Source organism: Parambassis ranga, chromosome 13 (assembly GCF_900634625.1).
Source record: "Parambassis ranga chromosome 13, fParRan2.1, whole genome shotgun sequence".
In the NCBI taxonomy this organism is placed as follows: Eukaryota; Metazoa; Chordata; class Actinopteri; family Ambassidae; genus Parambassis; species Parambassis ranga.
The window spans coordinates 795821-810345 of record NC_041033.1 but is presented as its reverse complement, the minus strand read 5'-3'; the positions used below and the strand labels follow the sequence as shown (position 1 = coordinate 810345).

Here is a 14525-nt window from a genome sequence, read left to right as displayed (position 1 = left end):
AATTGATGCTGCTTTGTGTCTGTACTATGTGTAGATAAATGAAAAACAGAAAACCTAAAGCCACTACAAAGAACATGCTGGTAGCTGACTAGAACTACTAGTACTTAACACCTTACAAAAAGGTCTCTCGCGGAGATTGTGCACTATAGAACCAAAGGCTACAGAATTCATTAGAGGGCAGTTTTTCGTGGCCTACTGTCTCTGTCATGCAGACAGGGAAGGACCAGGCAAGCAAAGTTAATCAAAGTGACTGTAAGTGCTGAGGAAGCAGAGTAAGAATCAGGGGTTAATGACCGATGGTTAGCTAGCATCTGCAGAGAAGACCAAGTAAACATGTGACCCAATAGGTTGACTCAGGTCTTTTGTCAATGTCTGAGATTTTCTCCAAATTAACAGTGCTCAAAATAGACAGGCACACCAACGTAAGGGTATAAAGGAGCACCAACAGTGAGTAACTATAGAGAACATAAGACACCAGAAAGAACTGTAACAGAGCAAGTGTGTGTGTTGAGTGTAAAGGAATGGGCATGATCTCTGTAAACACCCGAGGCTGTCCTACATGGAACAAAGCTCACTGTACCTTGTCTTTCTCCCTCTGGATGGCGTTCTCCAGCTCATCCAGCTTGTGCTGCAGTTGAGTGATGATGTCTGTTTCAGCTTCTATCTGGTCAAGCTCAGCCTGCTTCTCACCCTGCAGCAACGCACGCTCCATTTCTGCCTGCAAGATGCCACAGAAAGATGTCACACACTGTCATCCTGACTATCTGTCCAAGATAACCAACAATGCAGCTATGGGAAGTGTGGCATTACGCTTAAAAAATCCAGATCATTTTATTCTACCTCTTGTTTGGACTCTTGAAGTTGTTGCTCCAGTTCTGTTAGCCGGGATTTGAGCTCATCGATCCGAGCCAAAACACGAACCCGCTCATCCTCCAGGTAACTAAGCTCCAAACGACCTGCATTGCTTGAACAGGAGGAGTCCTCATGCTGCACAGGAGCGAACAGAGTTAGGAAGCTAACTGCAACACAATCATGCATCTATATTCTTCGAGCTATATTACATAAGTTGTAGCAACTTTGCAGCATGTAGATATTAATGATTAGCTCTCAGATGCTAAAAATAAAGAAGCCATTTGTTCAGTTCAATATGAAACTACAGTCTTTAACTACAGACACAGTGAGGTGTACATTCCTCATTATCTTACATTTTGTCTGGCCATGCAGGATCACTGACATTTAGAACTAATATGTTCACAGCCTTACATAACACATTCATGATGTTGGATCTGTGTCAAACAACAGCAGAAAACCTCTGATTAGACTTGTTCAGTATTCAGCTCTGATGTTATAATAATAAACCTTTTTAGATTAATCCCTTTGGCCCCATCCATACAGCAAAGCCAAGCACATTGTTAGCACATGCTGGTTCCATAGCAGCATGCACACAAAGCATCTCTGCTGGGAAATAAGCATTCCCTCTGACCTGTCGGTCTCCATTGTGCAGTGCAGATGCAGTGCTGGGAGCAGGTGATGTCCTCACCTCCTGATGAGTGCTCTCTGTACTACTACACTCCTCCTTTAGGTTCTCCTCATCACTCTCCCTCTGTCTCTGTGCCAGGCGGAGTGTGGTTAAGGGTGGCGTCCCTCCAAGGACATTGTCCATAGATGGTCTCCGCATGTCAGACAGACCCCCAGGAAATCCTGTCCTCCCTGAGCCCAAAGGGTCCAGCCCAGCACTCTCTCCTTTGTTGTACTCTGCGCAGAGGTTTAGAATGGTCTCTAGTCGTTGTCTCTCCTGCATTAAAACAAAAGCGAAAAAGAACATGCGGTTAGAGTGGATCATTTCACGTTGGTGAAACGTGAAACCATACACAGACCAGGATTTACCCTTCAAACAGTAAAGATCTATTTATATTTCAACACACTGACATCAGATACAATCCAGGCCTGGTGCCACTGCTTGATGTTGCCATGGCAGCAGCTGATCATAATCTGAAGATGCATCAGCTCAGATGAGCAGAAATCGGGCCTGATGTAGAGTATGAAGCTACAGCTAATGAGGTTTTTTTGTAATTAATCCAAGGAATATTTTCTTAAGCATTATAATTGGGTTTATGAAACACTGGTCTTTGCATCTCTCCCTCAAACTGTAGTAATACGTTTTGTAGATCCATCCTGTAGGTCATATTATAAATGGATATTTAACACTGTAATAAGTTCATCATAAAGCTTAGAAACTGAAATGATAGGAAATGACTGTAGAGCTGGGTGAACCACCACCGCAGGCAAACACATCAAATCAAACTCATGCTGATGACAATAGTCTGGCTGAGCTATGTGGGCAGCATATAGCTCAGCCACGTGAGCTCAGGTAATATATTTACCAATACAAGGTCATCGATCCGAGCCAAAACATGAACTCGCTTCTGCTACAGGTAATAATATTTACCAATACATTACAAAACACTGAATAAAATGATGTGAACTATGGGTGCAAAGTAAAAATTTACAGCACAACTTGCATGTGGTTTCAGCCTGCTCTGACCCATGTAACTCCTGAAACAACAAAGCATCGGGTGCTGCCTGGAAGTCAGGTTAATAAATGGTTGCACAGCTGTCACTTTAAGGTGTCAACCCACTATGGCGGCTCCAAGCAGACCGAGTCAGCAGGCTGACCCCTGAACTCTACATATCTGCTGCTGTCTGACACACTGTGAGGTCTGCAGAACCATGTGAACTACAGCTACACAGTTCTACATACACCAACCACAACTAGGCAGAGACCAGGGCAGATGTTTTCCCCACCACAATAGCATAATATGCAATTTACAACAAACCCATCAGCCATATGCTAAACCATCCAAAGTGGCCACACAACTGTTTTAGACAACATACCACTGTTACTTTATGTTCTTACATGGCACGCCAAACTGTTCTGACCCACAAAGAAAAGCACAGATTTCCTCCTGACAAAGCATCTGCATGATTAGGAGCTATAACCCCACCATTAGCATTAACCTGTAATCTGGGACCAGTTAGCTTCTATCTGAGTGGGTGGGAGTAAGACCCCTTTGTGCTGTAGAACTGAGCTGTATATTCACACAGAGAGACTTCAAACATTTACTGGCAAGTCTACAACTACACCAGTCCTCCCACTCAGCATCTTGTTGAAACGCACACACAGATTAAACCACTCAGTGTTCTGACGCCTGTCATCAAGATATTGCCTTATTTGATTGCCAGACAGCCTTGAGGCGCCGAAACCTGCATGATGGAGGAGTAGCAGGATCACAGACACATTTCATTCCCCTAAACATAAATCAACTTTGACTACTTATAATGCAAAGTGTGCTGAAAATAAGCTCCCAGTCAACCAAATGTTGACAGATTTGTTTCAATCACATTGTGGGGGTTTTCCTATGTATTTTTTTTCCATTTCAAAGGTTGTTGAAGCCACAGGCAAAAAAATCCCCCAGTCTATCCAATAGTAGTTCTCTGTATCATTGGCAGGTCCCTCTGGGCTCTCAGTGCTGGATGGGAAGGAACAAGGTGGCACAACAGGTCAGTATGTTAATCCAATTTTCAAGCAAATTCCAGACTCCCTTGTCCCAGTTGGAAACAAATAAACAAATAAAACCACAAATACCCTAGACAAAAAACACATGATTTACTCACTCTCATGATGGGCACCGTCAGAAGCTTAAACCTCCAAATGAGACACACGTTCCAGTCATGACTGCTTGCCCACAAGGCAGGTGAACAAATACCGAACTTCAAAAGCCAGCAACACCCCCTGTCTCCGACACCACCATAACAACAAACCCCCACCCTCACCCATACTATGGGAACATCGGGGGTGACAGTGGTAGAGCTCCACAAAAACATTCAATCATCTTATGTTCAAAGAAGCTCCTTATTATAGGGCTGAAAAAAGAAGAAACAAATCTTTATTTCTACTGAAAGGACTGACTTCAAATATCCAACCTGATTTATTTCCTGTATTTACCACAAAAAAGGACAAACACAACCATCAAAAGTGGACCTTGAACCTTTTTAGTGTTTTTACCTGCTGGTTTTGAATTTTATACATCAAATGTTTCCAAAAGGGTCGAGTATGTTTACCACTGTGTTGCATCACTTCTTTCTTCCAACAGCTGTAGGTTTAAAGAAAGCTTTCCCACAGTGTTTTTCCAAACAATAGTATTTGTCAGTTTCAACATCTGATACTATACTAATAATATTGTGTGTTGTGCTTTGTACATATAAAGCAAATAATTAGAGTAATGAAAACTGAAGAATTAGCTTAGATATAAAGGCTAACTATAGAAAAGCTAGCAGGCTGCTAAATGTTTTAGCTTTAGCCTATCCTCCACTTAAAATGGCCTAAATTGGTTTGCTACCTACTCAGTAAGCTAGTATGGTATGGTACATGATGTAAGGTAACATATTAGGATGATACTAATATAATGACATATAAAGGAGAATATAGTGCTAATATTTCGGGGTTGGTATACAGTATCACAGAAATGTCATGAAAGTAATTAAGTGATTAGTATTTAAAGTATCAGAGGCCCAGTAGCATTTAGCATTAGCTGGACTGTTGCTCATCTGATCCAAATAGAACGTACACTTGACAACTTTCATCACATTACAGCAGATGTGTTGGCAGTTACAACAGAATAAGAACAGGTGTTACTAATGACAAACAAATGACTCCACTGCATTCAGCTGAGTTAGTTCTACAATCCAGGTTTACCATAAAATCCTACTAAGACTTGGAGGAATAATCTGTGGCTTTCCTGCTAAGACTACTGAAAATGTCTGCTGTGAAAGCTGCCCTGCACAAATATCTGATTATCATGATCCATGTTCTCTTACTGACAGGAACGTTCCCATTATTTGTAGAACTACTAGCATCTAGTAGTAGAACTACTGAAATATTTCTCCTACCTTCGGCTATTCCCGTCAGGCGTCTCCACAGCAAATCATCTGTTTCCACCTAGCTCTATCCTCAGCATCTAACCTCACACCCTCTAACCTCATGTCCTCTCTTCTTAGAAAGAACAAATCAAAAACTAATACCATACAAATAGGACAGTTTGCATTTTATCAGACATGCTGCTGTACTAGATGTAGGCCAGAATACAGACAGCTGGATAAGGCTGGAATGCAGACAGTGTGAATTCAATACATGTGGGTTTTTACAAAACAGCTTAGTTCAGGTTTAATTCCTCTAGACGACGTGTCCATCAGAGGGGATTGGAGAGGAATGCCTCAAGTCTCTGAGCTCCATCCTACTTACAGTACATCCCACTCCCAGACAGCAGTTCACACATTCCACAGCCCTACTAGTGTCACCTAGTGGGTGGCTCTCCTGGTGACTGGGCTGGATGAAGACATTATGAGGTGGTGTACTGCGTTAGGGTTAGGGATTACAGCTGTAGAGACTAGGGAAGCAGAGCACAGCCAGTATTGGACTGAGGGGTAACAATACTGAAACCAAGACTTCAGTAGAAAGTTACTGTTTTATTAGCTAAATCAGGCTTTGTGAAAAAAGTTAATCTAAATCATCAATAACCATGTTTCAATGAGAGTTAAGAATATTGATAAATAATCATATGCTTGATCTTGAAAGAAATATTACAGTGTAAAACAGCATCTTTGTCCTGGTTTTGGTCTGATTGTGTATCATGCAGATCATTGTGAGGACCCTTAGAGTTTAGAAATAGCTTAGCACAAAAACTGTAAACTAAGTGTAAGGGGGTAATAACTCCTTTATTTATTATGATTCCACTTGACAGGGAATGTTTTCTGTATTTCTGTATATTGTATTGGTTGTATGGTTTCCCACAGGGCAGTGTGGTTTTAGTGCCCTCTAGAGAGCCCCTGCAGACTTGGCAAGGGACACCCCAATTTTGTCACCAGTCTTCTATAGGCTGTCCGTGTGCTAGGTGGGAGCAGAATGAGCACTGCCGATATTAAAAATGTACTTTATTATTTTACTGTTCAAAGTTTACATTCTGAAATGATTTATCAGGGGCAGTAACAATAAGTTTCATTTTATTTTTGGGCTTTCTATTTTGCAAGAGAGCTGCTTGCTTAAGTGTGGTAGCAGAGCTGCCATGTAGTCATGTGCTAGATGCTAACGTTGGTTTTATATCTCAGTGTGCTTCTCATCATGGATCTTATTAGCTCATGACATTATTTTCCTGTGTTCCAGACTGATACTAATAAATGGTGAACTGAACGGAGAGAGCTGTGTCTGATTGGATACACAACACAGAAGAGAGTACACACCCACTACATGAGCTAATCACCTTTCAGAGTGTAGTTTCACATAAGACATGCTTTTTCATTTGATTTTAATCTTGGGAGGAATTACAATGACATACATAGGTCACTTGCAATTAGGCATGGAGCAGTATGTTCACCCTTTCTGCCTCAGCTTCCTGACCGTAGTCGGAGAGCACAGAGGAGCCATGTACAGCTCTAGAGAGGAGCAAGGATGCTCACGGTTAACCCCCCATCCCGCAGAACTTTAATGAGGACCCAGAGCACATGTTCTGCCTTGCAGGCTGTAACTTTATTAGGGCCCGAGCACCGAACGGTGCAAGAGCCCTATTGAAACCCTAGGGATTCTTTTTTTTTCCGACTAAATGATCACATTTTTGGAGGCCTTAACATACCCCAAAACTCACCAAACATGGTGGAAAAATTGGTTCGCCCAAAACATTTTAAAATTTTCTGACTTTTGAAACGCACATGGGAAAATGGCTCTACAGCGCCCCCTAACACGTAAGCCCCTCTGGCCAGTTTGACACAGCAACATGAAAATTGGCACACATATGTACCACCCAAAAAAGTCTCTTGGACACATTCCAAAACTCTTTCAAAAGTGTTACAGTGTGGCGGGGTGTGGCCCTAAAGTTTCGCCATTACAAAGGAACTCGCTCTATTTTCTGCAGTACCACCAACATACCTCATGCAATATGGACAAAATCTTACAGTACTGCTATGGACCCGAGTCTGAACAGATACATATGCCAGTAAAATAGCATGAAATTTCTCTTGTAAACATGTGTTTGTTGTATGTCTCTGGAAATGAGAGGAGAGGAGAGGAGAGCATAGGAGACGAGAGGAGACTGCGATGACCCCGCAGATCGCAAGGTGTGCGAGGGTGTGAAACTGTCCGGTTTGTTTGTTTGTTTTTTCTGCTGCTGTTCTACAGTCTGAGTGAAAACATGCACTAGTGTGTGACATATTCCAGTCACAGGTCAATTTGCACAGACACGTTTTTTACTTGAAATAATCACTGATGTGACTTTTCTGGACTTATTTGTCCTGTTTAATTTTACTCCTTTGTGACCTTAAGATAAGAACATTTGAAGGACACAGCTACTTTAAATGTTTGCTTCATTATTATTTTGAAGCAGTTTGTGCATCTGTTATCAATACATATTTCAAACATGGCTGGTTGGTGACTAATCACTACTCACCAGTTTAACCTGTTAGAATGAAGTAGGTAACTTGACTGATGATTACAGTATCATTTTAGAACAATGTGGCGATTTAAGAGTCAAAAACATGTAAGTGCAATTGTCATCAATTAATCGTTAAATGCCATAAATAATCGTGATTCGGACTTCCGGTTATGGCGCGCACCTGATAAGTCGCAATAAACTTGGCTCCAGACTAACTTTCTGAAATAATACGTCAAGGCTCATACAACCCCCTCTTTACGCTTCGAGAGGTTTTATTAGAACTCATGCCACCGAAAAATCCCAAACCTGGGCAACTGCAGCCGTCGAAAGCTCCACAAAACGGCCGGGCGGATATTGCCACAAGCAGCGTTAGCAACAATGCTAATGAAAATATGGATGGAGCTGATGCTAGCGGGCCATCAAACAGTGCTATACTGGATGCAATTTGCTCGTTGAAAGAAGAACTCACTAAACAATCTGGGGACATGCTGGAAGCGATTAACGGGATAAAAGGAGATTTACTTTCGCTCTCTAGAAGAACTGGGGAGGTGGAAGAGAGAGTTTCTCAGGCAGAGGAAGACATAACTGCCCTCCAACAAAAAGTTACGCGAATGGAGGAAACAATTGGGAAATTAAGCAACAAAATACAAGACCAAGAAGATAGGGCACGGCGCTCAAATCTGAGGCTAGTCGGCCTACCCGAAAAGACGGAGGGCTCGGACGTGTGCAAATTTCTGGAAGACTGGCTTCCTAAAGTGTTGGGTGATACCTTCGCTGCGTCCCCAGCGATTGAACGAGCTCATCGAGTTGGCCAAGTTAACTCAAGTCGGTCTACAACATCTAGACCGATCATCATGAAGTTCCTGAACTACAGGGATCGGGAAAAAATGCTTAGAGCAGCCAGGAAAGAGAAGGAAGTCCGTTATGGAAATCAGAGAGTCAGTTTCTTTCCGGACTTGTCAGCCGAGACTCGCCAGCGTCAGCGACAATTTGACGGAGTGAAATCTCGATTCCGGGATATGAATGTTCGCTACGGGCTGCTCTATCCAGCTCAATTGGTGGTCACCCATAACGATCAGCGCTTGATCTTCAAATCGGTGGCAGAGGCAGAGGACTATCTTCACAAGATACAAACTGCACGTTGAGAGTCCCTGGGACCTGAAGTTTGAGAAAGACTCCAGTTAAATAATTTTGATTTATCTTTACACTGTCGCAAATACCTGGAAGGTACGTAAAGAGGGGAGGGAAAAGGGGGGGGGGTCGGATGGCCCGAGTGTACGATTTGTATTTTCCCCTTAACTACGTTGGCCTTAGTGAGCAAATGAGGATTTTTGAATGCTAGGATTTTTATTTCCGTTTTTAAAGGGGCTTAAAAGTAGTTTAATACTACCCCCCTTTCTTTATCGGTTGATGAGGGCCACAGGGGGCGGACTCTCCCTCGCTCCCCCTCACAGGTTGATTTACTGAGACACGAGCTCAGTCTATTTGCTTTCAATGTTTGCGAGCCTGAAATGAGCTATAACGTGAATCGAGTTGCTCCTCATAGTGTGGATCAAACGTTTATCATAACCGACGTTGTTATCACTTTTGTGTTCTTTACGTGCACTTTGTTCCGGTGCACGAGGGATTGTTGGGAGGGGCTAAGATCTCGGGATGTTGCGTTCACTTTCTGTATCTTAATTATTATTTGTATGTGTGCATTTATTTATTTATTTATTTTGTGGTCATATTATCCTAACGTTCGTCTGGAAGATAAGAGATATATACTCCAATGGCTAGTGCACCAGAGATAAAAATTTCGAGCTGGAATGTAAGGGGTCTAAATAAACTTGTAAAACTCAAGCAGGTCTTAAATAGGATTAAGCAAATGAAATCTAATATAATTTTTTTACAGGAAACTCACTTGGAAAAAAAGGATATTAGTAGAGTTGAAAGAAGGTGGCCGGGGCAGGTTTACTCTTCCTTTTTTACCTCTCATGCTAGAGGAGTAATAATATTAATTCATAATTCGGTCCCCTTTCAGGTAAAAAATAAGCACATAGATCCGTCAGGGAGGTATATCATACTCAATGGTAGTATAATATCCACTCAGGTTAACCTAGTTAATATATATGCCCCTAATGGGGATGATCCCTCCTTTTACCAAAATATATTTCTCACTTCCTCATCTTATTCTGGGCAGTACATAATTGGTGGTGATTTCAATTGTGTGTTGGATCCGGCGATTGATCGTTCTACTGCAGTGGATATTTCACACCAACAAACAAGGAGAACTATCAAAAAATACATGATTGATCTAAATCTAACTGATATCTGGCGATATCTTAACCCTAGCAAAAAAGACTACTCATGTTTTTCTAATACATTTAAAACATACTCCAGAATAGATTACTTTCTAATCTCTACTGGGCTATTATCACAGATTGAGAAATGCTGGTACGACAGTATACTGTTGTCTGATCATGCTCCAGTTTCTTTATCATTAAAGATTCCTAATATAGACTCCTCTTTGCCTAGATTTCGCTTTCAATCCAATTGGCTCCAATACCCCGATTTTGTGGAATTTCTGGATAGAAAAATAGATGACTATTTCTGTCTAAATACTAATCAAACCAGCGCCTCAACGAAATGGGAGGCATTCAAAGCATATTTGAGGGGGGAAATAATAAGTTACACTAAACATAAATCCAAGGTATACTATACACAATTATCCTCCCTTGAACGAAAAGTAAAGGAGTTAGAACAGGAAATATACCACAATGATATCCCAGAAAAACACCAGGAACTGCTCCTTTTGAAATCTCAATATAATGAACTAACTACAAATAAAATAGCCTCCAATCTGATGTGGTTGAAACAATCATACTATGACCAAGGAGAAAAAGCTGGAAAGCTGCTAGCCTGGAGGATTAAGAAGATGCAAACAAACAGGGCGATTAACTCTATTACAATAGAGGATGGGAAGGCATTAGTTAACCCAGTTGACATAAATACTGCATTTAAAGAATATTATGAAGACTTGTATAAATCTGAATACCCAGAATGCTCAGAAGAGCAAAATAAATTCTTAGATCAGCTTGTTTTCCCAACCTTAACTGAAGAGGCTAAGACTAATCTAGATAAGAATGTATGCATTGAGGAACTATTGGCTGCATTGAAGAACATGAGTAGCGGTACAGCACCTGGGCCTGATGGATTACCCATAGAAATTTATAAAAAGTTTGCAGGGAAACTGCTACCCCATTTATTGGAGATGTTTAATGAGTCATATAATACTGGAATTCTGCCTCCCTCCCTGAGGTCTGCTACAATTTCTCTACTGTTGAAACCAGGAAAATCCCCCTCAGACAGAACATCGTATCGTCCTATATCACTAATGTCATGCGACACAAAAATTTTATGCAAGGCTCTGGCTAGGCGGATAGAAAATATAGTTCCCATTCTAATTAATAAAGACCAAAATGGATTCGTTCAAGGTAGACAAGCATTTCATAATACTCGTAGACTGCTGAATATTTTATATGCAAAAAACAATGTTAGTGACCATGCAATTCTGTCACTGGATGCTGAAAAAGCTTTTGACAGAATTGAGTGGAAGTATCTTTTTGATACGCTTAAAAGATTTGGTTTTGGAGAGGGATATCTTGGATGGATCAAATTATTATATACCAATCCACTAGCAGAAGTCAAAACTAATAACCAATTCTCAGCACCTTTTAATCTTTGCAGATCTACACGCCAAGGCTGCCCTATGTCCCCTTTATTATTTTTATTTGCTATTGAACCATTGGCCATGGCAATCCGCCGATCTTCTGAGATCACGGGTATGGTTATAGGTAGGACAGAACATCGCTTGTCACTTTTTGCAGATGATATTGTAATGTTTTTGACAAATCTGGGAACCTCAGTTACTGCGCTTTGTCAGCTTTTGAAAAGATTTGGTCAGTTTTCTGGATATAAAGTAAATAATAGCAAAAGTTCCTTACTCTTTCTGAATAAGGAGGAGAGAGAGTCTGCCACGATTCATACACAGTTTGCTAGTACTCCAAATGGTTTTACTTATTTAGGAGTTAAAATAAGCCCTGATATTAAGAATATTGTATCGATCAATTATGACCCTCTGTTGACAGAAGTAGGAGAATCTCTAGAGAAATGGAGCTTAATGCCTATCTCTATGATAGGACGAATTAATATTATTAAGATGTCTATTCTACCCAAATTTCTGTATCTCTTTCAGTCAATTCCACTACCTTTACCAGCATCATTTTTTACCACAATTAAGAAAACTTTCTCTTGCTTTATATGGAATAATAAACGCCCGAGATTGCGGCTCTCTCTGTTGTACTTACCTTTTGAGCGTGGAGGACTTAAATTGCCTGATATGAAACTGTACTATTGGGCTGCCCAACTACGTGCTGCAATATATTATTTTCTACCCACAGAGGTCCCAGCTTGGATAGAGATAGAAAGGAATACACTAGAACTTCCATTACACTTATACCTTTATTCGGCACAAGCTAAAATACTAACAAAACGTTCTCATAACCCATTTCTCAGAAACACTATACAGATTTGGTATGCGGCCCATAACTCTTTAAATGAAATCCCTAAACTATCATGCTTTACGCCTATTTGGGGTAATGATAACTTTAGAGCAGGAAGACATGATATGGGATTTAAACACTGGATGGAAAAGGGGCTAAGTAAAATAAAAGACCTATATAATGATGGAATTCTAATGTCCTTCCAACAATTAATGGAGAAACATGACCTTCCTAGGAAACACTTTTTTAAGTACTTGCAAGTTAGGAGCTTTGTTTATTCACAAATCCAAACTACTGTCGAACCTACTTTATCTACAATTGAACAATTTACAGTAAACCATCTGAGTGGTAGGGGCCAGCTGTCAAAGTTTTATGATATATTGCTCTCCGGATCTAAAGAGAATTCTAGAGCATATCTTGCTGCGTGGAAAACTGATCTTCAATTAGAGGTCTCAATAGAAGATTGGGAGAAGTCGTGTCTACAGGCACAAACCCAATCTATAAGCACAAGATGCAAACTGCTGCAGTATAAGTGGTTACTCAGAACGTACATCACCCCTGTCAAACTACATCACTTTAATCCTGATATCCCTGACCTTTGCATTAAGTGCACTGAAGACGTTGGTACCCTCTATCATTGCATGTGGGAATGCACAGAGCTCCAGCTGTTCTGGAAGGAGGTTCTAGATCTTATCTCTAACCTGACAGAAAGTGTTATCCCAATGGAAGCTAAATTGTGCATACTACAAATATACCCAAAAGATTTTCAAGCAAATGTAAAGAAACGTAGATTAATTAATTTTTGTTTGTTGCAAGCCAAACGGGTAATAGCTTTAAACTGGAAGGAAACTCGGAGACCCTGTTCTAGACAATGGGTTAGGGAGATGTCGAGCAGTCTAGCATTAGAAAAACTGACCTACATAGTAAGAGGGAAAATTGAAGAGTTTTATGAGATGTGGTCATGTTTTTTGAATTTCATGAACAACCTGGGTATATAAAGGCCAGCAATTAAGAATTGTATTGAGTGATTCTGTATCTCAGTCTAGAATGGATGTAAAGGGGAGCAATAGGATATTGACCAGATTTATCTGATTGTATTTATTTCTTAAATTATTTATTTATTTATTTATTTATTTTTATTTTATTTTTTTTTATTTTTTATTTTTATTTTTATTTTTATTTATTTTTTTATATATATATATATATATATAAAACTATTTTATTTATACGTTTGTAGTTGTTTTATTTGTCTTGTTGTGTATTTCATTCTTAATTCTTGTAATCTCTTTCCGAGGATGCTGTTCGTGACGGGATGGGAGTGTTGTTACGGTGGGAATGTTTGTTTGGTCTCACATAAATGCTTAAAATCAATAAACAGAGTTTGGAAAAAAAAAATAATCGTGATTCATTTTTTTTTGCCAATATCGCCCAACCCTAGTTTAAACGCAAAGACTGTCAGGGAAGTAATAGACTTCATTATTCACCAGCTGAACGGACCTGGCAAACCACATGACTACAGGTGGATGTACATGTGCTTAATGAACAGCATTCGTACAACAAGGGAAGACGTTAGTTTGATTGTAGCAGCTCTGGACCCTGACGCCTCAGCCATCCGTTGTTCCAGGAGACTAAACCAGAGGCAGTATTCTGCTCTGGTCCGTCGTGACTACACGTTAACTATGTCGTGGCCACGAGATAATAATTTACTTCCCATTTTAAGTCCTGAAAAATAAATATGTTAAATTAGTAGAACCCCCTTCATCTGTCAATTATCCTTTTAGTTCATATGCGCTCCTCACTTTACTTTATTTTCATCCTCCCAGCAGTCAGCATCTCTTCCTCATGTCTCCCTCGCTCTCCTGAGAATTGGTGTCTCCTGTTTTATCTCCTGCCCTTTAATGTTTCTCCCTCATCTTCTCCTCCTCCTCCTCCTTCCTGAGCACCCCGGGCTACTTCCCCCGTCCGCATACCTTTGATCAGTGCGGCTACTTTTCGTGTGTACAGCTATATTCACCTACGTCACAGGCGTAAAAAGAAATCTTGTGCATAGTATTTCTACAGTAAATTGGGAAAATTCAACAAAGCCTTATTCTCTACATATATCTGCAGGCGGGGGGGGGGGGGTTCAGTCTGCAAAACAAAACCCATTCATGATCAGACTCTGATCCTTGGAGGGTTCATCGTGTTCAGGTCCCAGAAGAGGAACAAACAGACCATCCTTACAAAGAGAGATTTTCTGTTTTATTTTCTGCTGCTGCTTTTTTCTCCCCTTGATCCCCATGGAACACACAAGTATCAAAGCCAGGCAGGGCACATAGGACGAGCTAGATCTCCAGCGGTTGCCATCCTCCATGGCATGGATCTCCAAATGAAAATATGATGATCTACATTTGTCCTGGAATCTCTCACAGTGAGGTCCAGGGTCTGGTTATCACCCACAGAGATGAGAACATCAAAGATCAGATAGTATTTACATTTTTTACATTTTCTAAAGACTAGA

General features: G+C 40.6%; 1 protein-coding gene across 13 annotated transcripts in view; it reads right to left on the bottom strand.

Annotated features, from left to right (window-relative positions):
* phldb1b (pleckstrin homology-like domain, family B, member 1b) overlaps nt 1-14525 on the bottom strand; it is an 86233-nt gene that overhangs the window by 20955 nt on the left and 50753 nt on the right. For 11 of the 13 annotated variants that reach the window (XM_028419958.1, XM_028419965.1, XM_028419968.1 and 8 more), the window contains 3 exons: nt 1484-1795; nt 841-987; nt 581-718 (listed from right to left, as the gene is read on the bottom strand). In XM_028419958.1, the coding sequence (XP_028275759.1) occupies nt 581-718; nt 841-987; nt 1484-1795 (597 nt within the window). The remainder of the gene's footprint in view (nt 1-580; nt 719-840; nt 988-1483; nt 1796-14525) is intronic. The other 2 variants (XM_028419961.1, XM_028419966.1) reach the window with 1 other exon arrangement.